Source organism: Psammomys obesus, unplaced genomic scaffold (genome assembly GCF_907164565.1).
Source record: "Psammomys obesus unplaced genomic scaffold, mPsaObe1.curated_primary_1811, whole genome shotgun sequence".
NCBI lineage: Eukaryota > Metazoa > Chordata > Mammalia > Rodentia > Muridae > Psammomys > Psammomys obesus.
Genome location: NW_026596162.1, coordinates 13803899 through 13830577, shown reverse-complemented (window position 1 = coordinate 13830577; position 26679 = coordinate 13803899). Strand labels below are relative to the sequence as shown.

At 51.5% G+C, this 26679-nt stretch overlaps 1 protein-coding gene across 11 annotated transcripts in view; it reads left to right on the top strand.

The window, feature by feature from the left end:
• Wnk2 (WNK lysine deficient protein kinase 2) overlaps positions 1-26679 on the top strand; it is a 107863-nt gene that overhangs the window by 55078 nt on the left and 26106 nt on the right. For all 11 annotated transcript variants that reach the window (XM_055595081.1, XM_055595078.1, XM_055595076.1 and 8 more), the window contains exons 8-19: positions 2031-2322; positions 5534-5733; positions 8646-8801; positions 9198-9377; positions 10461-11000; positions 14625-14918; positions 15377-15426; positions 16246-16414; positions 16485-16601; positions 22034-22204; positions 22315-22360; positions 22942-23061. In XM_055595081.1, the coding sequence (XP_055451056.1) occupies positions 2031-2322; positions 5534-5733; positions 8646-8801; positions 9198-9377; positions 10461-11000; positions 14625-14918; positions 15377-15426; positions 16246-16414; positions 16485-16601; positions 22034-22204; positions 22315-22360; positions 22942-23061 (2335 nt within the window). The remainder of the gene's footprint in view (positions 1-2030; positions 2323-5533; positions 5734-8645; positions 8802-9197; positions 9378-10460; positions 11001-14624; positions 14919-15376; positions 15427-16245; positions 16415-16484; positions 16602-22033; positions 22205-22314; positions 22361-22941; positions 23062-26679) is intronic.

Below are 26679 nucleotides of genomic sequence, written 5' to 3'. Positions count from 1 at the left end.
TATCTGGTATTTCCTGGGAAGCAGGAGACTTCCTTGCACTCAGGATACAAAAGCATCGTCAGCATGCTACCACCATCCCTCCTCACCTTCCTCACTCAGGCTACTTGGATGCTTGGTGTCCAAGCATTAGGCCACTGTCATGGGGCTCCTTGGCTCTTCAGTCCTTTGTCCTCTGTGGCCTGACACTTGGGAAGAGCTCAGATGCCCCTCTTGGGTAGGTGATGCATCCTCAGGAGTCTCACAGAAGGGACTGCTTTGTCACTGTGGCCTGCCCGGAGGAGTTTGCTTCTGTCCATCCATTGTGTAGGATGCTGGCTCTGAGCTGACACAGCACAGGTCTGTTTAGATGTTGGTAGCTTCACAGCCTGACAATAGTGCTGAGTGCTCTGGCTGGTACAGGAGGCTTCAGGTCTGGGGAAAGGGATGAATTAGGGCCTCTCATGAGGTACAATTAGGTGTCAGTCAGGGCTGGTAGCCCACGTAGCAGGGGACCTGAGTTCCCTGCCAATGGGTCTCTATGGAGAATAGCTCATGATGTGGCCTCACCCAGAGCAGTAACTCCTGAGAGAAATGGTGTGAGTGTGGGGGGAGGGGTGGATAAGAGGAGACTCAGATGCACAGAGACAGTCAGGGAAAGGAAGAAATAGAAAGGGTGAATGATACTCTTCACACCTCCCAGTCTGATTCCAGTGGGCTACCCTGTCCCTCTTGTCCTCACAGGTCGTCTGCAAACTGCTTATGCAAAATGTGTGCTGGCATTTAAGGCATCATTGTGCTGCTCGCTCTGATGTTCAGATGTCCTGGATTTGCCCCAGCACCAGCTCCCATGTCACTTTGCACGTCCTTGTCCTTTCCTGAGCGTGTCCAGGCAGTTCTGGCTCATCCTCCTCGTTCTCCTGCCCAGCCCTGAGCCGTTGAGCCGGTGGCAGCTCTGGTTTCCTATGGCCTCTCAGGATTGTGGACGTTGTTTCTGAACCCTTAGGGCAGACATAGCTCACGGGGCCATGTTACCCTCCATGTGCCTCTGGGCTCACCGCTGTTTCGCTGACGGCTCAGGGGCCCACCGTGCCGAGGGGCCATTCCACATCGCTACCTTTCGATGTGGGAAGCGCCTGGCTGTACAACTGTGCTGGCCATGTCTGTTCCCCTCTCTCTCTTGCCCAGTTTCCACATTAGGGCACCTTGTGCAGCGTTCCAGCCAAGAGCCCACCTAGTCTCTCTTAAAGTGTATTTATTTTTCTTGTTGGGCATGGTGGCACACACCTTTAATCCCAGCTCTCAGGAGGCAGGGGCAGGCGGCTCTGAGTTCCAGGCCAGCTAGGGCTACACCGTGACACCTGTCTTTGTTTGTTTGTTTGAAATCTTTTCCTTTCTTTTAAAAAAAGATCTGTTTCTAGTTTATGTATATGGGGTGGTGTGTGGTGACGGTGGTGTGCCGTGCCCACAGAGTCTGGATGAGGGTGTCTGATCCCGGGATTTGGAACAGAACCCTGGTGGTCTTAGCCATTGAGCTGTCTCTCCACTACCCCCACTCGGACTCTCTAGAACTGAGGTCTTCGTGAAGGGAAGGGACTTAAGCCCAGCTTTTCATGAGTCCCACTCAGCTCCTGCAGTCAAACCATAGCAGAGCCTTAGTAGGGCCTCAGTCTCAGGAAGTGACTTTGCCACCGATATTCCCAGTGAGCTCACTGTGTTTCTCAGAGGCCGTGGAATGTTCTGCTGATAAAGGAAGTTTAGGATTTTGCCAGGCCCTCATGCTCCCCTTACCGCTTCCAGTGGCCAAATGGGCCTCCTCCTCCCAGGCTGGTCAGGGTTTACGAGATCGTTGAGTACTCGCTGTGTATGAGCTGGAGCCTGTAAACTTGAGTCAGAGCGCGTTGAGGGCCATCACCGGTGAGATGGCTGAGGAGTCCTGAGAACTATGGTAGGTGGTGGGGGTGGTCTTAGGCAAAGGGTGTGTGTGGATGCGTAAGTGACGAATGCAGGATGGCTGGCCTCCAATACGCTTGACCATATGCCTGCCTTTGCAGATTGATTCTGGATTTTTCCATGAGAGTGATGTGAAGATTGTGGCCAAGTCCATCCGTGACCGGGTAGCGCTAATTCAGTGGCGGCGGGAGAGGATCTGGCCTGCACTACAGTCTCAGGAGCCAAAGGACTCGGGCAGCCCTGACAAGGCCAGGGGTCTGCCAGCACCCCTGCAGGTCCAGGTGACCTACCATGCACAGGGTGGACAGCCTGGACAGCCAGAACCTGAAGAACCTGAGGCCGACCAGCACCTCCTGCCCCCTACCTTGCCCGCTAGTGTTACCTCCTTAGCCTGTGAGTACATGGAATGGGGTCACTGTGGTTAGCTGTGTCCTTTCTCCCACCCCCACCAGTGTAACCAGCTTCAGGGCAGAGCAAAACAGAGTCCTCATCCTTTATTACAGTGCTCTGTGAGAAAGGCAGGTACCCAGTGAGCTCCTGCCTCAGTCTGTGGTGAGCTCCTGGCTGTCCTCAGGTACCTGGGTCGTTGCTTCCAGCTGTGGGTGGTTCCCTGAAGCTTTGGCTAGGTCTTGGTCTCCTTTTCCAGGCTCACTTCTGGCTAGCCACCTTCTCCCAGGGCACACATGGAGATCTTTTAAAGGAGCACGTCTTGGAGTGACAGAGCCAACACATGGTTCCTGGTGCTAGGACACATGGGCAATGATTCCTTAGCCAGTCCAGGCTTGTTCCCACTGTCTGCCCTGCAGGGTGTGGGTGATAGTTTCAGGAAAAGGGCTGGGTTTTCCCGACGTTCTCCTACTATGACCAGAAGGCTGAGGCCTGCTGGACCCGGCTTCTCAAGTCAGATGTCCTTGACCTAGTAGGGTCTGAGGGAGCTGGTTCTACCTTGTCTCCATATTGGGAATCTGTGTACTGCAGCTGATTCTTTACTCTCTCTGAGAGGAGCAGTCCTGGCCTGGTGGAGGGATGCACTGGCCAAGTGAAGAACCATTCATTACCCAGCCTTTGGAGGGGACGGCTGTGCAGGGGACCCAGTGGTGGCTGTCTTGGTTTGGAGTGTTTGTCGCTGTGACTGCCCATCTCTGCTACTGTCTTCAGTAGAAACCTCTGAGAGCACTTGTCCATTTTCTTTTCTTTTTAAAGATTTTTTGATTTCTTATTTGTACTCTAGTCTACCTGAAGGCTAGAAGAGGGCACCAGATCTCATTATAGGTGGTTATGAGCCACCGTATGCTTGCTGGGAATTGAACTCAGGACCTTGGAAAGAACAGTCAGTGCTCTTAACCTTTGAGCCATCTGTCCAGTGACACATTTGTCCATATTCAAGGCGTTTGTTTCTCTTGAGGTGGATTGCTTGCAGGTTTTATCAGAGACCATCCTTAGATGATCCAGTACCTTTTCAGAATAGGCAGTCAGTGTCCTGTTTGCTTTTTACATCTGAAACTTCGGCGATGAGCTGAGACAGGAGACACGGTTTTGCCCACTCTGTGAACCAGCCTGGCACAGATCAGCTGAACCCAGCGACCTGCCCAGACCAATATTTGAGGTTGTTCATGTGGAAAGACCGAAACCTTGTTTATTTAATATGCAACCCCCTTCGCTCATGATTCGAATGGCATCCGAGAAGACTGCTTCCATGCAGATGAGCGGCCCTCACTTTGGAGTGCTCCGCCCACTGTTGACTTCACTGCGAGCTGAGCTCTGCATGTTGAGCTTTGAAGAGACCCAGTTTGCCACCGAGAAACAATGCCCCACTTGTGGTGCATGCCGAAGGTCGTGGTGACCCAGCATGAGAAAGTCCCGTGGACATGGGGGGAGGCGCTGAGTTCATGTCAAGTGCAGGGGTTCTCTGCCAACAGATCCCCTTCCCATGTGGCTCAGGGCACCTTCGGGCGGAGGCCTTGGTTGTCGTCTCAAAGGGACTTTGCTCACTTAATATATATATTTTTAAAATAGATGGTACAGTCGTGTTTTTCAGAATTTTAAACCCCTCAGGGTTTACAGGACAGTCATTTGTCCTCCCAGAGGCAACAAATGCTGCAAGTCTTTTAATTACCTTCCAGAGATGACCTGCCTGTGTCATCCACGTGTGGACACACACACACACACACACACACACACACACACACACACACAGCATATATGTACAAGTGAATACCCATTGTGCATCTCCTTTTATGTAGATAATCCATGCATGTAAAGACACACACACAGCATACTGACACCTACCTGTACACACATAGATATTGGTGTACATGCGTTCACACATGAGAACATGTGTACCTCCATACATGGAGGCAGGCGGATCTCTGAGTTTGAGGCCAGCCTGGTTTACAGAGTGAGTTCCAGAACAGCAGGGGCTACATAGAGAAACCCCGTCTTGAGATGCAAAAACACAAGAAAGAATATGCTCACTTGTGTCTGCACCTGTGATATGAAGACCATGCGAACATGTGCATGCACACCCTCGTCCCCCTTTCTTCAACAATGGACAACACCCTCAAGTGCCCCTCTGCCTGCTGCTCTGGGCTTTTTGCCTTCCTTTTCTTGCCTAGCTGCAAGAGTTCTACAGTGGCTGACCAGCCTGGCACCGTAGATGCTAAGCTCGCCAGCTAACACATTGCCTGAGCAGTGCCAGCCCTTAGCTGGAACACAAGCATACACTTGTATTTGGCGATACCACATCAGCTCTCCTGACTCTTCCACCAGCAGCCCCGGCTGAATCGAGCAGATGGCTTCTGCTGCCATAACACTCATGTTGAGGACTATGACAACACAACTAATTTTGGGGGTGGTAACTGTGTCTCCAAGTGAAATCTTAATTGTACAAGTAATCTATACAAATCACTTGCAATATTTAAAGTGTCACACACATGGCTGGAGTTCTGCCTCGTGAATCTCGTTAGCCTTGGGGCCACCTTCCTCTTGCCCACCTCCTTCTCCCACGCCATCCCCCCCCTTCCCTTCCTGTCTGTCTAGGTAGAAATGGTCACTCTAATGAGCAGTTGGCTCATTAAAAACCAGAGCTGCTTGTCTAATTGGTTTTGCCCAATTAAACCTCAGCATTCCTTATGTCTTCCTAGGTTAAAATCACTCTTTGGAAAAACTGTTAGCGCAGAGCCAGCGAGACTTGCCCCTCACCTGGCTTATCAGTAGACAGAATGCTAACTCGGAAATGCAGCCCCTTGTGAAAATAAATAGCTTGGTGTTTTGGTAGCAATTGTAAAGCCTGTGGCTTTTGGAATCCAGAAGCAGTAACCTCAGAGTGCTGTCTCAGATAGGTTTCCGGCATTCATTCCTCACTGGCTGACCATGTAGGCAGGCTGCCTTGCCAAGTACCAGGGCAGCCTCAGCACTGTGCACCAGAGCGTGGTGGCGCCCCGGGCTGCTGTGTAACAGGTGATAGTTTAAACAGCATTCGTGACAACAACCCAGGCCTAGCCCTGTAAAGGGGGTCCAGGAACAGGCCACCGTGTTTGTCTGCAAGGCTGGGGACGAGGCGTTTGGAGATGACCACACTGAGCCGTGCTTTTGTCCTCCCCAGCGGACAGCACCTTCGACAGTGGCCAGGGCTCCACCGTGTACTCCGACTCCCAGAGCAGCCAGCAGAGCATGGTGCTCAGCTCCCTTGTGGACACGGCTCCAACCCCAGCATCCTGTGTGTGCAGCCCCCCCGTGAGTGAGGGGCCTGGCCTGACCCACAGCCTGCCTGCACTAGGGGCCTTCCAGCAGCCAGCCGCCGTGGTGAGTTTGAGAGCCAGCGCTGCTCTGTCCTCTTGGCCTCTGGTCAAGGCTGTGCTAAGTATGGTGAGGGTTAGAGGGGGGCTATAGTTGGTTTCCCACCACATCTCCCTTGGGAGACTCGAGGACGCAGTCCACGGAGGACCGTCTTTGCTGGGAGCTGCAGAACTACAGGCTGCTGATAAGCCTTAGATGTGAAGAATTGGATGAAGAGTGCAGTGCCTGGGAAGAGACCTTAGCGTACCCATGGCTTGGGAAGCTGATGGAATCAACCAGCCTTTTCCTGAGGGTGTCACTGATACCACACAGGTGCATGATGCTAGCACATTGGGGTCTTTCCCAATGTCTATTCCGGAGATGCCCGGAATCTATCACTTGTGATAATGGATTTTCTATCACTGCCCGGCCTCCTAGGGAATAAACCCAAGACCCCGTGGCATGTCTGCCTCAGGGGGAAGTAGCTGTTGAAAGTCAGGGGGGATGAAAATGGTTTGGGGGGCCCATTTTCAGTATTTGTAGAAGGCAAGAGAGACTGTGAGGATGCCTGATAGCTGGTGTGAGATCTGGGAAGCGGATGACGGAGGGGTCAAGCAGGCATTTATTTTGCTTTATGTTTGTGTATGTGCAGGTGCGCACACCCCTGCGTCTACACAAAGAGGCCAGAGTCGGGTGTCACAAGTCTGTATTTTTTTTCAGACAGGCTCTGTCACCAAACCTGGGTCTCACTGGCTGGCCAGCGGGCCACTAGGAGCCTGCCATCTCCTGCCTCGCAGCGCTGTGTGCTCTGCCACACCTGCCCTTCTACCTAGGGCCGAGGGTCCAAACTCCAGGCCTTGTGCTTGCATGGCAAGTGCTGTAACTTTAGCCTTTTTTCTGAACATTGAAGAAAACTGCTTGTTTTACAGTCCAAAGAGCTCAGCCCAAGGATCTGCCTGTGTGACCTGGGTGGCGGAGCTGAGTCCTCAAGAGGGTGATTTAGACCCCAACTTCCCCGGTCACTTGGGAGCTTCCCCTTACCTGTTCTGTTGGTAGCCCCCGTTGTCACAGGGTCTAGGGCTATGGTGGCTCTCTGGCACTGGCTCACTGCTGGTGCTGTGATTTTCTCTGTCCTCTGCACACCATGGCTTCTCTCTTCCCCGTATCCACATAGAGTTGAGCAGTTATGAAGGCCCAACGGGCCTTTTGGAAAAGCAATTGATGCGTGGGTTATGCCTGCCTCCGCTTCCCTGAGCCCCAGCATTTGCTATGATGTGCACATTAGCAATTTTATTCATTTCACAAAATGAAATGAGTTTTGGTTTTAAGTGGCCGGAAGACCTCATGTAATAGGACTTGTGGCTCCAAAGGCTTGCTCTTATGAGGCTGAGGCCCAGTCCCAGCTGAGCCAGAATGTCCTGCCTACCTCTCTCACACCTTCCAATCATGGTTGGGGCTGCCTTGGGCCATAAGCTGTACTAGCTGCCCTGGTCCTCACCAGGCCCCTACTGTCCTATGGGTCTTCATTGATCCAGCCAATCTTACCCTCCACACGTATGTCGGGAGACTGAGCAGAGAGATCAGAGCTGTAGACTCAGGGCCAGTCAGGGCTCTTTGTCCTCCTTCTCTGCCTCCTGACAGAAAGATAACTTAGACAAAAAGGATGGCTTGTGGAGGGTCCATCCTGAAAAAGGCTGCTATGGTGATGTGACTCTGGATCCAGTGGGAAAAACAGATGAGGAGGAGGAGGAGGAAGGAGAGGAGGATAAAACAGAAAGACCATAAGGAATACAAGGTCACTGGGTCCTGCCTGAGCTCCTGGACCACAGTGGCCCAGCTGATGAGTGGACAGTCTGTCCTAGCCTGGTCTTAACTGGGGCCATCTCCTCTGTCTACAATTTTAAGTAAATCCAACTTTCCCCAAACATGCCTGCTCCCCATATTCTTGCGTAAAGCACCAGGCAAGGGGAAGCAAGAGTATTTTGGAAATCCCTGCCCCTGTGCTAGCCAGCAATGTCCTAAAGACGTCTGCTGGAGAGCAGTGGGCATCAGTCCTTCCTCTAAACCCCAGCCCTTCCACTGTCAATACTTCAACTTGGGAAAACCCCAGATAGCCAGAGATTTCTCCGTAAGTACTGCAGGCTCTGTCTTTGCACAGTGAAGATGCTTAGAGAGCAAACAGCAACACAAGACTGTAGAGGACCTGGGTTTGATTCCCAACAGCCACATGGTGGCTTACAACCATCTTCAGCTCTAGTACCACGGGACCTGATGCCTGCTTCTGGCCTCCTTAGGCATCAGGCATGCAGGCAGGGAAAACACCATACACATAAAATTAAAACAAAACAAAGCCCTGCAGAATCAGAATGTTGTCAGAGTAGCAGTAATGCCTTAACTGTGCATCCTTGGGCTGATTTTCTGTTGCTTTGCTGGCTACATGGACCAGTGCCCTTCCTATGTACAGCCCTGTTTCTGTCCCCACTGGGGCTGAGTCTCAGAGGGCCTCTCCTTGCCAAGGGCCTCACTGTGCTAGTTTTGTTCCTGTTTCTGTGTGTCCTGGTACCTTCCTAGGAGCTGCAAACTTATATGTTCCTAGCTCTCCATAGTATGATCTATTCATGTAGATTCATCCTCTCTAGTCTGAATCATCTCTGTGATAAGCTGCCCACAGCCTATATCCTAAACAAACAAACAACATCAACAACAGAAACCTCTGTGATGGTCTTTTACATGGTTGTGTAACGCTTCATGGATCTTATGTTCTAGCATCCCCTGGCTGGGAGCTATGGCTCCATGTGGCTTTTCAGTATTGTTGATGGCCTTGTATGGCCCCCATACCTGGCTTCTTCTGAGTCACCTTCCTGATGAGGAGGGGTCTAGACACAGGGATAAGAAGGGGCAAGGGCAGCTGCTGAATGTAGCCTCTGCCTCCTCTGCAGCCTGGCCTGTCAGTGGGCCCTGTGCCGCCCCCTGCCCGCCCTCCACTGCTCCAGCAGCATTTTCCAGAACCTTCCATGAGCTTCGCCCCTGTGTTGCCACCACCCAGCACCCCTGTGCCCACGGGCCCAAGTCAGCCAGCACCCCCGGTCCAGCAGGTAAGTCTGGCACTTCATTTTATCCCCTTAAATTGTCCCCTTATGGGGGATTGTTCTACAGCCAAAGTGTGTGTGTATGTGTGTGTGTGTTTCAGGTCTGTAGTTTGTGACCGAAGGCCTGCACATGGAAAACTCTGCTTACTCTGAATGTTTTTATAAGCTGGCTCCAGATTGGCAAGAATTTAGAGGTCTGTGTGTTTTCGTGAGCACTGTGTGGACCAGAGTTATCAGTGTGGATCACTGTGTGCATGTCAGTGCTGTTTGTGAAAACATGCTGTCCTGAACTTGTGCAGGTGTGTATGTGGGAGTGTGTGTGCAGGCGAGTGAGGGCAGCATGTTCGAGGGTCACTGGATTCCTTTTGTGTCTGAGCACAGGGCTCCCTCTTCTTCCTCCAGCCTCTTCCAATGGCCCAGCCACCTACCCTGCCACAGGTCCTGGCCTCGCAGCCCATGGGCACTGTCCAGCCAGTGCCCTCTCACTTGCCTCCGTACCTGGCTCCAGCCTCCCAGGTGGTGGCCCCTGCTCAGCTGAAGCCTCTCCAGATGCCGCAGCCTCTTGCTCAAGTCCCTCCGCAGGTACCTCTGGGCCATGGCCTGCTCGCCTGGAGTGGGGTACCGGGACGTGGTTGGGCCTGTTCACACACATCACCAGGGGCTGCTGGCTAGGGAGGGAGGCTTAGCAGCATGGTGTCATGCCCTGTGTACCGTGTGTCTGGTTTCCCCTTCCCTCTGGCTTCACCTTTTCTCTTGCCCTGGCAAGCTGTCTTGTCTTCCGAGGCTGAAATGCCTCTGGCTGTGAGTGGTGTATATGGGGCCCCTCGAGGAGTGAGTGAGGCAGCTGTAGTCCCGTTAGTGCAGGATTGCCATCCAGAGTGGGAAAGGGTTAGCGCAAGCCAAGGACAAAGCTCTCCCGTGAGCACCGAGTAGGCACAGAGAGCAGCCTGCTGGCTTCAGATGACTGTCCTGCAGAGCCGCTGGAAGTCGGCTGAGGGTGACTCTTTAGAGGTGCATTTGTCACTGCAGGTGGCACTGAGCCGTTTGTCATGGGCGGCACAGTGGATCTGTGTGTTCCTGTGTCCTCATAATTGTATGGAGAGGTCGTTAACATGATGCTTGTGGGCGAGCAGAGGGAAGCACTGCTTAGGGGGACAGCCGTCGAGGCCAGAGTGTTTAACCCACCACATGAGGTACTCCCCGACACCGAGGGAATAAACAGAAGGTTCTGGGCCGTCTGCTCTTGAGAGGTCGAATGCCACAGAGGGTGATTCTGCCTCACCTCTCAGAGAAGGTTATACCGAGCACCCTCCAAGGGGCTGGCTTCCGCGGAGCTCACAGCCTGATGGACACTGTGTGGCTGGGCCGGCCCGGTAGCTTTGATAGTCTCAAGTCTGTCCAAATGACAGTGCCCTGAAGCTCCAGAGCCCTGTGGTCATTCTCTGATTCTATACGTGAGCACTCTTGACGCATGGGCCCCTCCATGCTAGTGCCCGGGAAGCATCCACAGGCAGGCCTCCTGTTCTGCTTGAGCATGTATGATGCTTTACAGTGACCTGCTGGGGTCCATCACCAGCAGCTGCTCGGGGAGGCTGAGCCACTGCCCCCTGGTGCTGTGGGCCCCTGGATGGCAGCCCGACTGACGTGCCACTATACCTCTTTCAGATGCCTCCGATGCCTGTGGTTCCCCCCATCACTCCCTTGACCGGACTCGATGGCCTCCCCCAGACCCTCACTGACCTGCCAGCTGCGAATGTGGCCCCCGTGCCACCACCTCAGTATTTCTCACCTGCTGTGATCTTGCCAAGCCTCACAACGCCCCTGCCCACATCACCGGCCCTGCCTCTGCAGGCTGTCAAGCTGCCTCATCCCCCTGGAGCGCCCCTGGCTGTGCCCTGCCAGACCATCGTGCCAAATGCACCAGCTGCTATCCCCCTGCTGGCTGTGGCCCCACAGGGTGTGGCTGCCCTGTCCATCCATCCAGCAGTGGCCCAGATCCCAGCCCAGATCCCAGCTCAGCCCGTGTACCCAGCAGCCTTCCCGCAGATGGCACCCGCAGACATCCCGCCCTCACCCCACCACACGGTGCAGAGCTTACGGGCCACCCCTCCACAGCTGGCCTCACCTGTGCCTCCTCAGCCTGTCCAGCCCAGTGTCGTCCATCTGCCTGAGCAGGCTGCTCCAACTGCTGCCTCAGGGACCCAGGTATCTGCCTGTGAGGGTGGACTGGAACCCCTCAGGGCCAGGTTCAAGGTATTTTTGAGCTGCGTCCTTCACAAGGCCATGGCTCCTGTTAGGACCTGGATTCAAGGACATAGTAGGACCAGGCAGGAAGGCAGTTCTGTCCTGTGGTTAACCCTCCCCTTCTCTCAATTGCTTTTTAGATTTACTTATTTAACTTTATGGTATGAATGTTTTGCCTACATGTGTATATTTGTGCCATCTGTGTGCCTGCCTGGGATGGTCAGAGGGTGTCAGATTCCCTGGAACTGGCGTTACTGATGGTTGTGAATCACCATGTAGGTGCTGGGAATGGAATCTAGGTCCTCTCCAAGAGCAACAAGTGCTCTCAACCTCTAAGAACTCTCTCCAGCTCCTGGTTAACTTTCTTATGAAGAGAATGTTGGAGACAGAGGCCTGAGCCAGTGTGGGGCATCTGCTGCCTCCTCGGGAGCTGTGAGCCTCAGGATGGCTGGTGTGTTCCATGCTCCTCATGCCAGTGCTGCCAATCCTGTTGGCCTGAAGTGACCCCTCTGTGGACACCGGGACTTGCATGTATGGCAGGCTAATTCTTCCCAGGGCACAAAAAAAAGGCAGAATAGCATTCCTTGTTTTTTTTTTTTTTTTTAGCAAAATCTGAAATGCTTGATTTTTTTCCCAATAAAGACTCGGGAGTCAGATGTTTGGGATGAATGCCTGCTAGCTCAGAGAGGCAAAGAAAGCACCCAGCTGGGCTTCAACGTAGCTGACATCCCAAAAGAAGGAAACCTCCTTCCTCATGCTATCTCAAAAAACAAAACAAAACAAAACAAAACAAAAAAAAAACTGAATGTCCCTCCCTTCTACTTCCTGTGCGTCTCTATCCATCCTCCTGACTTCCTGTTCCTCTCTGATTTCCTTTCCTGTGTTCATTCCCTGTCACCTGGTTGCTTGCTTCAACTCTTGATCTGTGGTTGATTTTACTTAATTCAAGCAGAAAGCTTTTGGATTAAAGGTGTGTGCTAGGGCTGAGCCACACCACAACTGGAAAAGGGTTTTTCCAGTGAACAACACAATCTCGGGGGTCACAGCATGATCAAATATCCTGCAACAGTTCCTGTTTGAACAGAGGGGAAACATAGCAGGGAACAGTAAGGGGGTCTAGGGTCCTGGGCTGCCAGGTGGAAGACGATGCTCGTGGGACAGGGAACTGCCCTGGTGTCCGGTGAGGACTCACAAGGTGTGCCAGGTTGACTGAAGGGAAGCTGTGGTGTGCAGGAACATGTCCTGGCTGCAGGAGGCCTGCCATGTAGCTTCACATGGCTTCACTGGACATTTATGTTTGGAGTTTCTGCTCTGTTCTGTTTAAACCCATGTGAGGGGAAGGAAAAACAGATCTGGGGTACCTGATGTCATACTCTGTCCACCTGGCAGCACCCGGAGCACACACACACTCCCCACCTGACACTTTCACCTGGGGGATTCTCCAAACCTGAACTCACCTGAGCACTAAGCCCTGGCAGTGCTGAAGCTGAGGCATGGCCTTTCGGTCTGAAACCCAGGTTCCTCTAATGTGGACCAATACCACCTTCTGGCTTTGCTGTGAAGAATGAGGTCCAGAGGGAGCACCCTGGAGCCAGGTTTTATGCCGGTCAGCCTGGAGCTGCTCACTCAGCGTGTGTGCACAACCCCTTCTGTATGACTTCACGCTCTCTCATTTCTGGAGGCATTTGTGCTTGGAGATTGGGGTAGGAGTGGAGTTTATGGGCCAGCAGAAAACATTTGTCTAGGAATCCAGTGGGAGGAAATTTGTTGGTCCTGTGTTCTCACTGAGCAAGCTGCAAGTATGAGGAGGTGTCAGTGGCCACTCAGCTCACTGATTGCAGCAAGGAAGCAGGGTCTGGCGTCACCTGTGTGTTTGGGGCCTTGTTTTCTGCTGATGATCTTTCCAGTTGCTGCAGACTGGTGGGTTCACCACCTGTCTGGCTAGTAGAGCTTCTAGAGGTTTATTTTATTTTTAATCTAAAAAAAAAGGGACTTACTGTTATGTTTAACTACATGTTTAGGTATATTCATATATATGAGTAGAGGTGCCCACAGAAGCCAGAGGCATTGTATCCCTATAGGGCAAGGGTTATGGGCTGTTAGGAGCTGCCCAACATGAATGCTGGGAAACAAATTTGTGTTCTTTGCATGAGCAGTATGTGCTTAATCACTGAGCCATCTCTCCAGGCCTGTTTTTTTTTTTTTTTAATAGAATTTATTTATTTCTGAAATAGTGGGAGCTGCTCATGTGTGCCATAGTATACATGCGAAGGTAGTAGAACAACTTGTAGAGGTTGATTTTTCTCCTCCTACCACGTGGGTCCCAGGACACGAACTCAGGTTATCAGATTTGATGGCAAGGCCTTTACCCACTGAGGTGTCTTGATAACTGTCTTAGTTAAGGTTACTGTTGCTGTGATTAAAAAACAAACAAACAAACAAACAAACAAAAACACACCATTACCAAAAGCCGCCTGGAAAGGAAGGGGTTTATTTGTCTTACACTTCCTTATCACTGTTCATCATAGGAAGAAGTCAGGGCAGGACCCTGGAGGCAGGAGCTGACGCAGAGGCTGTGGTGGGGTGCTGCTTACTGGCTTGCTTGCCATGGCTTGCTCAGCCTGCTTTCTTGTGGAACCCAGGACCACCAGCTGAGGCCTGGTATCACCCACCATGGGCTGAGCCCTCCTCCATTGGTCACTGAATAAGAAAATGCTCTCCAGGCTTGCCTGCAACCTAATCTGAGGGAGGCATTTTCTCACCTGAGGCTCCCTCCTTTCTGATAGCTCTAGCTCATGTCAGGTTGACCATATGCTATCCAGGACACTGACCGCCTTTTAAAATAGGTTTTAATTACATTTAGCTTCTAGAAATTTATTGATGAGCTGGTCTGGCTCACAGGCATCCCTTCCAGGAGAAGGGTCCTGTGTCCAGGAGAAGGGTCCTGTGTCCAGGAGAGAAGTGGCCCCTGACCCTGTCGGGGTAGCTGACCAAATATAAATCTAAGTGAATGTTGCCGTTCCCTTTTCTGAGAGACAAAGTGACTACATTTCCAACCTCTCAGCCAACCTGGGGCCACAGAGGGTGTGTTCTCATGCTGAAATCACTAAATGCTTCTTTATCTTACTTTTTGCCCCTAAAGAGCTATTAGAGAAAAACACCCATGGGGGTGGGGGGTGCAGGGGTTAGCCAGAATTCCACATTTCCTCCTGAGAGAGATGGCCGGTGTCTGAGCACTCAGGGTGCAGCTCCACCATGCTCTGAGAAGCAGGATGTTGATGCCGTGGGGAGATGGCCAGAGCCCAGCTTAGGCACTAAGTGTGTGCTGCCTTCTGACTCAAGTCGTAGGAGTCTAAGTCTGTGCTCCCGCACGGAGGTGCGTAGGAGGCTCGTGGCTGCTTACCTCTGCTAAATCCACATTCCAGATATGCTCTAAGACGTGGATCGCCTTTGTGGAACATATGGCTAGGAAAGGGTGGTTCCTTTATCCTCTAAACCTCGTGTGTGCCCGCTGATGTGTCTGCACACAGCCCCGGCTGTTGCCCCCTGGCACCCAGCCTACATTCTTATCCCTTGTGCCCCCAGGTCCTGCTGGGCCACCCTCCTTCGTATACTACGGATGTCGCTGCTCCAGTCTCTGCTGTGTCCCTGCCGCCTGCTGTCCTTTCCCCTCCTCTGCCAGACACGCTGCTGCCTACTGCCCCCGAGCTCCTGCCCAAGCTCCCCAGCTCCCTGGCCCCTGCAGTGGTTGCAGCCTCACAGAGTGTGCCTGCCCAAACCTCTATGCTCCTCCCACCAGCAAACCCACCTCTGCCCGCAGGGCCCGCCGCTGCTGGCCCTCGCCCTGCTGTCCAGCTGATGGTGGAAGCTGCACCAGAGGTGTGTGCCCTTGTTCCCTGCTCAAGCCACCTTGGGTCTCAGCCCCAGGGGAGAGGGAGGTTTGCAGGAGGCCCAGTGTGCTCTGCAGCAGCCGTCCCAAGCTGCTTTGCCTCTCCCTCTGCCCTGGCCCACATTAGGAGGAAAAACGTGAGTTTCAGAAATGGGTTTTCCTCAGAGAGGATGTGCAGGTTGCCAAGGGCTTTCACAGACTTTGTGTGTCCTTTTTAGGGCAGTGATCAAAGTGGGTTAGCAGTTTGTGCAAGGAAGCAACCTTGGGCTTCAGGAATCTGCTTGCCTCTGAGCCTTTCAAGATTACCCTCACCACACACTGAGCTGTGTGTGGAGAGAGCCTCAGAGGAGGTGGGGCGAGGCAGCTGCATGCTGTGGCTAGCCTCCCAGGGAGAGGAGGCAGGTCAGCACAATGTAACCCCATTCTCTTCACTCTGTTCTTATTTTAGGAGCAGGTTTCACAGGACAAGCCTGCTGGCCCCCCACAGAGCTGTGAGAGGTACCGCTCTGCCTTGCTGCCAGGATGGGTTGGGGGAGTACAGGCTCAGGAGCCAGTCAGCCCAGCCCAGCATTGCTTGGCGCTTTCATTCAGATCCTGCCCCAGTTTTCCAGGAAACCACCAGGATTTTTAACAGACGTTTTCCCCTTTTTCCAGAAGTGGCTCAGGGACTGTCATTCTGGTCTTGGTCAACCAGGCTGAATCTTGGTTGTTGTCAGCCCCTACTGGGCTATGGGTTCTGGCACTGGTCCTCGTCAGTCCGGGCTGAGGTCTGGTTGTTGTTGGTAACTGCTGAGCTGTGGCAGATCCTGGCACTAGTCCTTGTGCCAAGGACATTCCAGAAGGGAAGGCGGTGGGTAGAGTCCCAAGTGCTCTCAGGAATGCCTAGGCCCAGGTGTTCAGGTTTCTCCTCCTGTGCCCAGAAGTGCCAGTGTCGTTCTTATTGATGTGGGCGTGGGAGGTGGCTGGGATCCCACCATCCCAGGACACTGGTTGTTGTGCATGCAGGAAGCTCAGCGGACTCCACAGTCTCACAACAGCCTAGAGTGTCTGAGGCCTCGTTTGCTCAGAGGGGGAAAGGGAGGCACATGAACCCACTTCACGGGCAAAAGGCCTAGAGGACTGTACAGCCCATCACTGGGAAGCTAGCACTTTCCCCTGGCTCCTGGGTGCTACAGGATGGGTACTAGAGGAAGGAAGGTCCTGGGTCCCCTTGCAGGCTGGGTGCCATCTCTGCAGGTCACAGCTTCAGGCTGTCCTGACTAGAGTGGATTTTCTGGTAACCCACATGTGCTGTTAACACTCTTGGTTTTCCCTCAGTTTTGGAGGTTCTGACGTCACCTCCGGAAGAGACCTGAGTGACAGCTGTGAAGGTTCCTTTGGAGGGGGCAGGCTGGAGGGCAGGGCTGCCCGGAAACACCACCGTAGGTCCACTCGTGCCCGCTCCCGGCAGGAAAGGGCCAGTCGGCCCCGGCTCACTATCCTGAATGTGAGTGGCTGCTGTTATTTGGGGCGCATGGGTGTCAGGTCCTCTGCAATCTGATCATGACTTCCTGCAGGTGTGTAACACGGGGGACAAGATGGTGGAGTGTCAGCTGGAAACGCATAACCATAAGATGGTGACCTTCAAGTTTGACCTTGATGGGGACGCCCCTGATGAGATCGCCACATACATGGTAAGAGTAGCTCAGGGGGCTAAGGTCCCCTCCCTGAGGTCCTTAGGCTCTTGCAGCAGTTAAAATGTTGAGCTCAGCCCTGCAGGGAGGTGTTTGGTTGGCCCATGGCCTAGCAGAGACAGGACCCAGCAGCTGCCCCCCAGAGCTTCCTGCAGGTGGATTCTGTGGGCTCTTCTGCAGGCTCCTATGTGAGGATGAGTCAGGGATGCTATCCACACCTTTTCCTGTCCTTTGGAGGAAAAAGAGGGACTTGCCAGGTGACCTGGATAAATACAGGGAAGCCGCATCCGTGGCATCTAAGGTCCTGCGGTCCCTGCTTCACGTTGCCCATCAGCCGCCCCAGCTTCTGAAAGCACAGACCGAAATTCCACACTCCCTCCCTATCCCTGTAGCATTGCCAGTACCTCCACCAGGTGCCATCTCTCCCAGACAGAGCAGAGCCCACTGTGAGCACTCCTTTCTTGCAGGCTTCTTTACATTCCTTGCCTGTGTTCCCAGGAAACACTGCTCTGGCCTCAGCACCTGGCCTTGCTAGAGGAGGGCAGCTTGGGTCTCAAATTGTCCGTGAAAGCACAGAAGACACTGGCAAGGAAGGACCCGCTGGTGTCTGCTAGATAGACTCCCTGACCCATCTGTGACCACAGCAAGGCAGAAGTCCAGTTGGGCGTTCTTGTAGACACTCAGTCACATACGTCCATGTGTATGGGAAGCCATGTCCTATGAAGCAACTGGCGTTGGGTCAGTGCTGTGGCCCATCATACAGGTGTATGGAATGAGGATGATGTAACTATGTAAGAGAAAAGGAAAATTACCTTAATGTAATATAAGTAAGTCCCCTTGACTAGTTGCTACTGCATAAGCCACTCAGTTACCCACCAAGAGTAAGCAGCCCTCAGGTTGTATCCCCTGACCGCCCTGGCCTTATTCAAAATGGGTGTGAGTTTCTCAGGACTTTGTTCCACAGGGATTCCTCAGACAAACACTTCCTCAGGCCAGGCCAGAGCACGGTCCCCTCAGAGTGAGAGGAGCAGTGGTTCTGATGCCTACTACTGTGGTTTTGAAGACTGGCCTGAACCACTGTGGTAGACAACAGAGAACAGACTTGGCTCTGAACAAAGCTGGGATGGAAGAGCAGGACTTACAGCCAGGAACAGGGTGAGGGCTAAGGGTTGGAAAAAAAGAAGAAACAGAACACAAGAGTGTCAAAGCCAATGGGATGATCAGGTTGTGAGGACACTGTGTGCTCCGTGCTCTGGCCACTGATGTCCAGGATGGTCAGAGGGGGTCACCTGGCCCTCTCCTGCTTGGAACAAATCCTACCCACACTTGTGGTGAGCCGTTCTTTCATCCTGTCAGCCTCAAAGGTGCCTCTACTGCTGTCAGTCTTCTAGAAGTGATATCAGCTACTGTGGCCAAAGGGAAACCCCTGATATACCACTAACCCAGCCCTCATGAAGAATGAGCCACAGCTTTCGCTATCAGACAGGATGGCTGGGGGCTTTCTCTACACTTACTTAGTGTAGGACTCTTGTCCAAGGCAGAAGGGATCAAAATCTAGGTCTGACCAAGAGTATCTGAGATACTCAAGTATGGCTTGGTCAGGGAGGGGCCCTTGCCTAAAGGACCTGGATCTGGGTGGTTTCTCAAAAGGTCCTCACTCTAATATCCAAAGTTTGAGACCATAAACCTCTTCTCACTTTCCTGTGTGTGTGGGGTGTGTGTGTGTGTGTGTGTGTTTATTTCACTTAAACTTATAAAATAACATGTAATGAGGACTCATTTGTTGAATTTCACATTATCGTTACCGGAGTACATGTGGCATGACAAATAAGTATATGAGGGTTGGAGGGATGGCTTAGGAGTTAAGAGCACCGGCTACTCGTCCAGAGGATCCAGGGTCAATTCCCAGGGCCCACCTGGCTCATGTGGCACACCTCCGTGTTCAGCTCTGGTTCCAGGGGGTCTGATACCCTCATGCATGCAGGCAAAACACCAGTGAACAAAAAATAAGTATATGAGAAGATTCCTCAGTGCTTGATGAAACAACATAAGCAAGGATGGATTTGCACTCGGCTCACATATCTAGGGCATATACAGTCCACCTGATGGGGACATCGGTAGAGCCAAAGCTTGCAGCTGGTCACAGCACTGTCCAGTCAGAGAGCAGAGAGAAAAGGGGATCTGTGCTCAGCTCTTGCTTCCTCCTTTTAACTCAGTCCAGTACCTCAGTCCGTTGCAAGGTGCTACACTGCTCAGTGTGGGTGGGTTTCCTCACTGTGCGTATCCGGTAACTTTATCTGCTGTCATGTGAACTTTCCCTGGGCGATGTGAGCAAATATCTACACACCCCAGCTAGGGCACCAACAACGGACCAAAGGCTAGTTTGACAAGCCAAGGAGAGTGCTGGGCATCCTTACAGAATGGGTGACCCCCATCGCTAAAAAGGCTCAGCCTAGCATGGGTGACAGCTTCCGCAGGGCCGCGGAGATGGACTCTCCCTCTTCAGTTAGCCTTCCACCAGCACTTCCCAAGGGCAGATAGTGGGTGGGGAGAGTTGCAGGAGGCTGAGTGGCCAGACGGTCACGCGAGGCTCTAATGACCCTGCCAACGCCTTCCTAGCATGTGGGCATGCAAACTGGCCTGATCGGCTTGAGTCTCATGTGGGTGGTCGCAGCTGTTCTTGTTAAGACGGGGGTGAGTATTCTGCTTGAGCGGCAGCGTTCCACAACATGTGTACATACGTGTTTGTGTGTGTGCACGCGTGAGTGTATAGGGGTACCTTCATGCCATCACATAAGCATGCCATCACATCTGGGTTTTTTGTTTGTTGTTTTTATATGTGGGATCTGGGGATCAAATTCAAGTCCTTTCACTTAAAAAGTAAGAGATTTTTTTTTTTTTAGACTGTACTATGGATGTTTAAGAATAATGCAGATGCCCATGAAATGGTCCTCCAGCCTCTCTTCCACGCTGCCCGTTTAACACTGTTTCTGCAAATCTCAAATCTCCTTCTTACCCTCACAGCACAGTGACTAGGAATTCTGTGTTGACACGGTCATGTCCACTTGTTTTCAGCAGCGTGCTGTATGTGTGTATGTGTGTACCAGCACACACATGTGCAAAGCCCCTGCATAGTTTCTCAATCTAAACTCTTATCTTTTTTTGGTCTCAGGTTTCCCTTGGATGCCCCGAGCCTCCTCTTATTCTATTTTTTTTTTTTTTTATCTTCTGTGAACTGTGTAAAGGATTCAGTCACACATTGTAAAGCCAAGTTATCTAAAAGCTCCTCCCCACCGAGCAGGCTGTAAGTGTGCAGACAGTCTGTGCTTTCTGATGGTCCCTCTGCCTTGCTCCCTGTCCCTGCTCTGGGGTTCGGGCTTCAGGAGGCTCCGGTGAAAGCGCAGGCGTAGATGGTGGAACAGGGCGCGTGTCAGCTACTGTCTCACTGCTGTGACAAAGTAGCTGACAGAGCAAGGAAGGAAGCATTTAATTTAGCTCACGTCACGCTAGGGAAGGCCATGGCAGCATCGTGTGAGATGGCGTGTCACATTGCACCCACGGTCGGGAAGCATGCTGGTGCCCAGGACACTCTCTTGTATTCAGTCTGGGACTCCAGTCCAAACACGTGCCACCATGTTTGGGATGGGTCTTCCCACCTCTGAACCTAAGGTAGGAACGCCATCACAACACACCGGAGGCTTTTGTCTCCTGGGTGATTCGAGGTCCTTATAGTAATCAGCACAGGGGTTAGCCAGACAAACTTGCCCCATCTGGGACCGTCTTGCCACATGTAGGATGTTCCAAGACTTGGGTTTTGAGCTCATGACCCTGGCAGGCCATGTTTGAATTAACTTGGCTTTGATTTACATTTATACTTGGACCCTGGAATTTTATGTCTTTTCTCTGTTTTATTATTTTCAATCTCTTTAATTTCTTTTTAAAAGGAGGAAACGTATTCCCTATCAGGAAGCTGTAGGGGGCTTTTGTTTGGTTTTGCCAGGTTTAGAACACTTCATACGCTCCTGCCTGTTTCAGCCTGTGTCTCACCTGGGCGCTCTGGCTGTAGCCGCTGCACCCTGCCCTCAGGCAGCCCTGCGTTTACAGGCTGCAAGCCTGCACTCAGGTTAGCTGAGGAGGGCAGGCCCCCAGCCTCATCAGGGGCGGTAGCAGTGCTTCTGGAGGTGTTGTCTACAGGGTTGGAAGAATTCTGTTCTTCAGCCATCTTGTCATGGAAGCAACAGGCCCATCCACAGAGGATGGATGGTCCAGGCATGTGTGAGGCTGCACATTTGTATGATGGGAAGAGATAGTTAGAAAGAACAGATACTGAAGAGCCCTGGGAAAGAAGATGGCTGACTTCTCTCCCTGGAGCTCTTTGTACAGGGAGAGGTGAATCATATTGAGTCTCCCTGAGGCAGCCAAGACACCATGGGCCAAGGCCACCCATGGGAGCATTAAGGACAGTGACTATATCCTGGTGAGGCCAGACCACGGTGTAAGCCCCCTAGTCACCCTCAGATCCCAGGCCTGGGCTGCTCTTGTTGCCTCACTGCTGGGTGAGGGGTGGAAGACAGACATTCCACAAGAACTCCTTGGCCATGAGGAACCAGTAATGGAGGCATTATAGAACTGTAGGTTCCTGGACTCAGTCCTGGCCTGCAAGGAGGACAGCATCTGTCCTGAGAGGTTGCTTGGCAGCCCTGTGCTTGAACACCAAGGTCTAACACCCTTAGCTGGAGAGCTTGCAGTGCTGTACCTTAGCAGCAAGGCTAGGATCCAGAGGTCTGCCTGCTCGGTTCGGCAGAGTCCAGCTTGGCCGACATTGGAAGAGCTGTCTGGATTTAGTGCTGAGGAGAACCGGGTGGCTGTGGGGCAAGAGCTCTGTGAAGATGGCCTGTAGAGAAGGCCAGTCAAGGTTTCTGGGGAACCAACCAGTGGTGGCACATGCCCTTTAGTCCTGGTAATTGGGAGGCAGAGGGAGGGTATCTATGTGAGTTGGGAGGCCAGCCTGGTCTACATAGTGAGTTCCAGGACAGCCAAGGCTACTCCGTGAGACCTTGTCTTAATAATTATTATTAATAGGGAAATAGGTGTAATTCATTGTTAGGTGCTTTTGTCCCAAATAAGACCTCTCCCCTAGACCCCAGTACTGGTGCACCTACTTTTCTTGGAGATTGTTGAGCTAGCCTGGGGTTCCATGACCAGCTCTTGCTCTGGGAAAGCAGCGCCGCATGGGACCATCTGATGGTGTGGGATAGTGTTTTTGGCCTCCACTTTCTCGCTTGGCTTTTCAGCCCCAACCAGGGAACACAGCTTTTGTTGTGTCTCATATGGGACCTAGGGAAGGATAGAGGTATGTGTTTTCCTGATAGAGCCCCATACAACTATGCTCTTTGTAAGATTGTCACCAACAGTCCCATGTCCCTTTGCAGGTAGAGCATGACTTCATCCTGCCCGCTGAGAGGGAGACATTCATCGAACAGATGAAGGACGTCATGGACAAGGCAGAGGACATGCTCAGCGAAGACACGGATGTTGATCACGGCTCTGATACAGGGACCAGCCCTCCACACCTGGGTACCTGTGGTCTGGCCACAGGGGAGGTGAGAGCCCAGGTCCCCAGGACATGCTGGTGGATGCAGCAGGCAGGAGGCCCAGAAAAAAGCTCTCAGTGAGCATGGCTGCTGACCTGCAATCCCTTTCCCTCATGCAGGAGAACGGACAGTCCCAAGCCAATGCCCCTGTCTATCAGCAGAATGGTAAGTCTATCTCCCAGTGCTGTACCTGGGAGAATTGTCAGCCTTAGGGAAGAACCATTTCCCTGCATCCTCTGCGCTCTAAAGCAGGCGTTAGACAGAAGTTTCCCTGTTGAGAACAGCAGCAAGGGCTTTGGCCACTGCACCGGAGGATTGTGGGAGTGGTGTTGTGGGTCTTAGCTGGTAATGGCTACCCTGTCTCAGCAGCCACTGACCCCTGGCTGCCATTAAGACCTCCAAGAATTCCTTCAAGGCTAGTGCTACAGATACCCCAAGAACTGGATTGGGCTCTTCTGAGAGTGAGTGAGGCTCTTCTGTGGCTGGGTGCCTACCCTATGCCCTCCTGGATGAGGGGCAGATGGAAGCCCTTCTCCAAGGCCTCCTTATCAGGGGGCCTGGAGGGAAGTCATGGAGTGAAGCTGCTTAGGGTTATAAGAGCGACGCTGAGTCCCTGCCCTCGTAAGAACACATTCCCCAAGGGGAACGAGCGTTCTAGAGCTCCGCATGGGGTCTGGTGCAGCAGTAAGGTCCCTGGCCCAGCGGTACTGTCTCACTCTCAGCACCCCTTTTGCTCTGTTTCTCAGTCTTGCACACGGGGAAGAGGTGGTTTATCATCTGTCCAGTGGCTGAACACCCAGCAGCAGACACTTCTGAATCATCACCCCCACTTCCTCTAAGCTCCTTACAGCCAGAAGCCAGTCAAGGTAGGAATACACAGAACCCAGACCCCCTTCCGTGGCAACCTAGGGGCTTCTGTCTGTGCAGCTCTGTGCTAGGATGCGCTGAGTACCCGGCACCATGAAAGCCAATGCTGCTGCCCCATACTGTCACTCCAAACCTCCAGGCAGCCTACAGAGGGCCCTGTCACCATTTCTCCCTGTTTCTACTCTATCAGCCATTAGGGCAGCATTGGCTTGAGCCGGCCTTGCTATTTTCACCGCTCAAGTGAGATGCCAGCTTAATGATTGTACAGTGACCCTCTCACCTGACTCTGTCGCCTTGCAGTACACCCATGGTGAACAGGCTCTCTGAATGCTCTGCTCTGCATGGGGAGGTGGGATTCTGAGACCACTTAATTCTCGCTTGTCACATGGATGACAGCCCGTGCTCTTTACCTGCTCCCGAGACTGCCTGCACCTATCCCCACAGATGTCTGTAAACTCTTCCCTTGGGGCTGTTGGTTAATACTTGATTTTTATGATACTTAGAAGGCTAAATGAGTCATTGTGGAAAACTAAAGGTTTAAGTCCTCATCACTTGGCAAGAAAGAGCTGATCATTCATTAAGTAGCTTGCGTTCCCATCATGCTACACTCAGGAAAATGACCAAGTCAGCTTACCGTGTTTTTAAATTAATTAATTTTTATTTTATGTACATTGATGTTTTGCCTCCATGTATGTCTATGTGAGGGTATCATATCCTCTGGAACTGTAGTTGTGAGCTGCCATGTGGGTGCTGCGATTTGAACCTGGGACCTCTGGAAGAGCAGTCAGTGCTCTTAACCTCTGAGCCATCTCTCCAGCCCCCTGTATGTTTCCAGTGAATTCTATTATACTTTTGGAGATTTTTTTTTTTTTTTTTACCACAAAGAAAAAGGTCATCTTCATAGTAAGACCCAGTGAGTAACGTACTGGGAGGAAGTGCCTTCTGGTCGGGAGTGGGGAGGGGGTGGGCTCAGCCCAGCCTGAGAGGCTGGGGGCTGGTGACCTTACTACGAAGATTTGCTTGCAAAAGGAGGATCTCCTCACACATTCCATCCTCCTCATCTCATACACTCTCCCGGGTCCAAGGAAAGCCCTATCGCAAGGCGGGTACATTTTAATGTGCCATAGGATAGGAGGACCGTGGCGTGTCACAGTGTGGAATGCCATTAATGTCTGGTGATGTGGGGCTAAGAGCACAGAGTTAACCCTCACACCCTTCATCTACACACTGATGACCCCGGAAGCAATTCGAAAGTTCGTATATAGTGGGGCTCTGGGGTGGAGAAGTGGGTGACAGATCTGTTAATTTGAATTAACTATTACCACAAAGGAGGACCAAAACAAACAAACAAACAAACAAACAAACAAAAAACAAAAAAACTTGATGAGTTATGAAAATCACACTTTGAAGGCACTGGAAATCTGTAGACAGTGAACATTTATCAGTCTCTGGCTAGGAGAACAAAAACAAGGACAGGTCAAGTCTTGGCCCATCTTCCATCCTACAGGGGTGTCTGAGCCAGAGTGCAACTGCCACACCAGAGAGAAAAAAGATGTAAAGCCCAGGGACTGTGGGTAGCCCTGCTGAGGCTGTGTCCACTGGTGCCTAAGGGAAATCTAGGGGGCAGCAACAAGTTATGGGCAGCAGCTGGCCAAACCTTGAGGGGAGAGCTCTAGAGCTGTCGGCTCCACCTGAAACCTGCTGGTTTTCTTATGTTCTCCACTGCCTGGCCCTGCTTGGCAAAGTCATAAAGCTGGCTGGTTTCTGACCAGTGCTTCAAAACAGCAAGTCCAAGGGAACCAAGAAATATCACAAAGGCACAAAACATGGAATGTAGCCTCACTAAGCTGAACTCTTCCGGTGGTATAAAACTGGGAACTAGGCTAAGGGATAAACTACACCCAGCGTCCTGACGGCCCTCTAAGTGATTGTACTCATTTCAACTGGATTAGTCCTGCAAAAAGTATTGAAAATGGAACCAGCTAGCAACCATGGCCCACAGAAGGCAGACTGTAATTTGTTAGGTTACCACTCCTGGCCATGTTGACCATCTGCTAAAGCAAAAATACCAGTATTTGCCATAGCAGCCAAAAAAAAAAAAAAAAAAAATTCAATTTCATCTGTCATTCAAGATATTGAAAATAGAACCCAGAATTACTTGGCAAGTAGAAACCTGGGAAATGTCAGCTTCGTGGAAAAAGCCAACCTGCCCAGTAACGAGATGACACAGATGTTGGCTGATCTGGTTGCTCAGAGCAGCCATTATAAATGTGCCTGAACAAACAGTCACAAACATTCTTGAAACAAATGTTAAGTAGAAGATGTCGGGTATGTGTGTGTGGGGGGGGGGTACAGAGAAGAAATAAATGCATGTAAGTTTGAACACTAAAAATTGAAATATCCCAATTAACTAACTGGAATGCAGGGAAGAAAAGTAGGGTAAAATGAACAGAGCTTCAAGGACCTGCTGAAGCATCTGACATTGTGCCAGAGTTGAGGAGAGGAAAAAAGAGTACAGGAAAAAAAAAAAAAAAGATGTGGAAAAATTAATGCTGAACGCACCTCAGAGTTTTGCCAGAGGCGGAACCTGCATATTCAGGAAGCAAAGCAAACCCACGCAAGTCAGACTGGAGAAAACCATGCCTGAACACAGCATTGGGCTGCTGAAAACGAAAGAACAAAAAGCAAAGGCAGCCAGAAAAATGATGTGTCACCCAAAGGAAGGGCACATTCATATAGCTGCAGAGTTCTCAGGGGAAGGCCGTGATGTCCAGAAGAAAGAAGACAGCATTGGAAAGGAGGTAGAAGAAAAAGCACCGATGACCAAGAACTGTCTTCAGAAACAAAGAAAATGTTGCCATCGGCAAATCAAGATGGCTGAGAGAATTTGCCCCAGTGCAACCTAGTCTGTAAGACTCAGAATCCTCGGACAGAAGGAGACGATCCCTGGTGATAGTAGTAGGGCAAAGGAAGAACCATTGTGTGGGGTTTACAACAGACCGTTTCCTCGTGAGTCCTTTGAAGCATGTGGCAGTTGGAACTTCAGAACCACAGCAGCAGATGAGCTTCTCATTTACGTAGATATGTGACATGGCCGCAAGAAGGCAGGCAGAGTGATCCGTGTGTCCGGGAGGCCTCTGCGTTCTGACTCAAGTGGCTCTGAATGGAGCATGTGTTCCAACTAAGTCAAAAGAAGATTGGATAATAGTTGAATATGTGCTTTGGAATTCCTAGCGTAACCATTAAAAAAAAATTGTCCAAAACGATGTACTCAAAATCATAATAGATAAGATCAATTTAAAACAGTCAACACAAAGGAAAACAGAGGAAAAACAAAATGAACATTAAAAATAAAAATCTTAAAAAAAAGAAGAAAACAGGGAGAAAAAGCCCTAGAAAATGATAAAATGACAGACTGTAAATAACAGAGATTTTAAAAATGGAGTAAGAAACCCAACTTGAGCTAATGTCTACTAGAAACTTAAATAGTATATGTAGGTTTAAAAGGTAGGTGGGGACTGGAGATATGGCTCAGTGGTTAAGAGCACTTGCTGTTAAGGCCTGGTGTGGTGGCATACGCCTTTAATCCCAGCACTGGGGAGGCAGAGGCAGGTGCA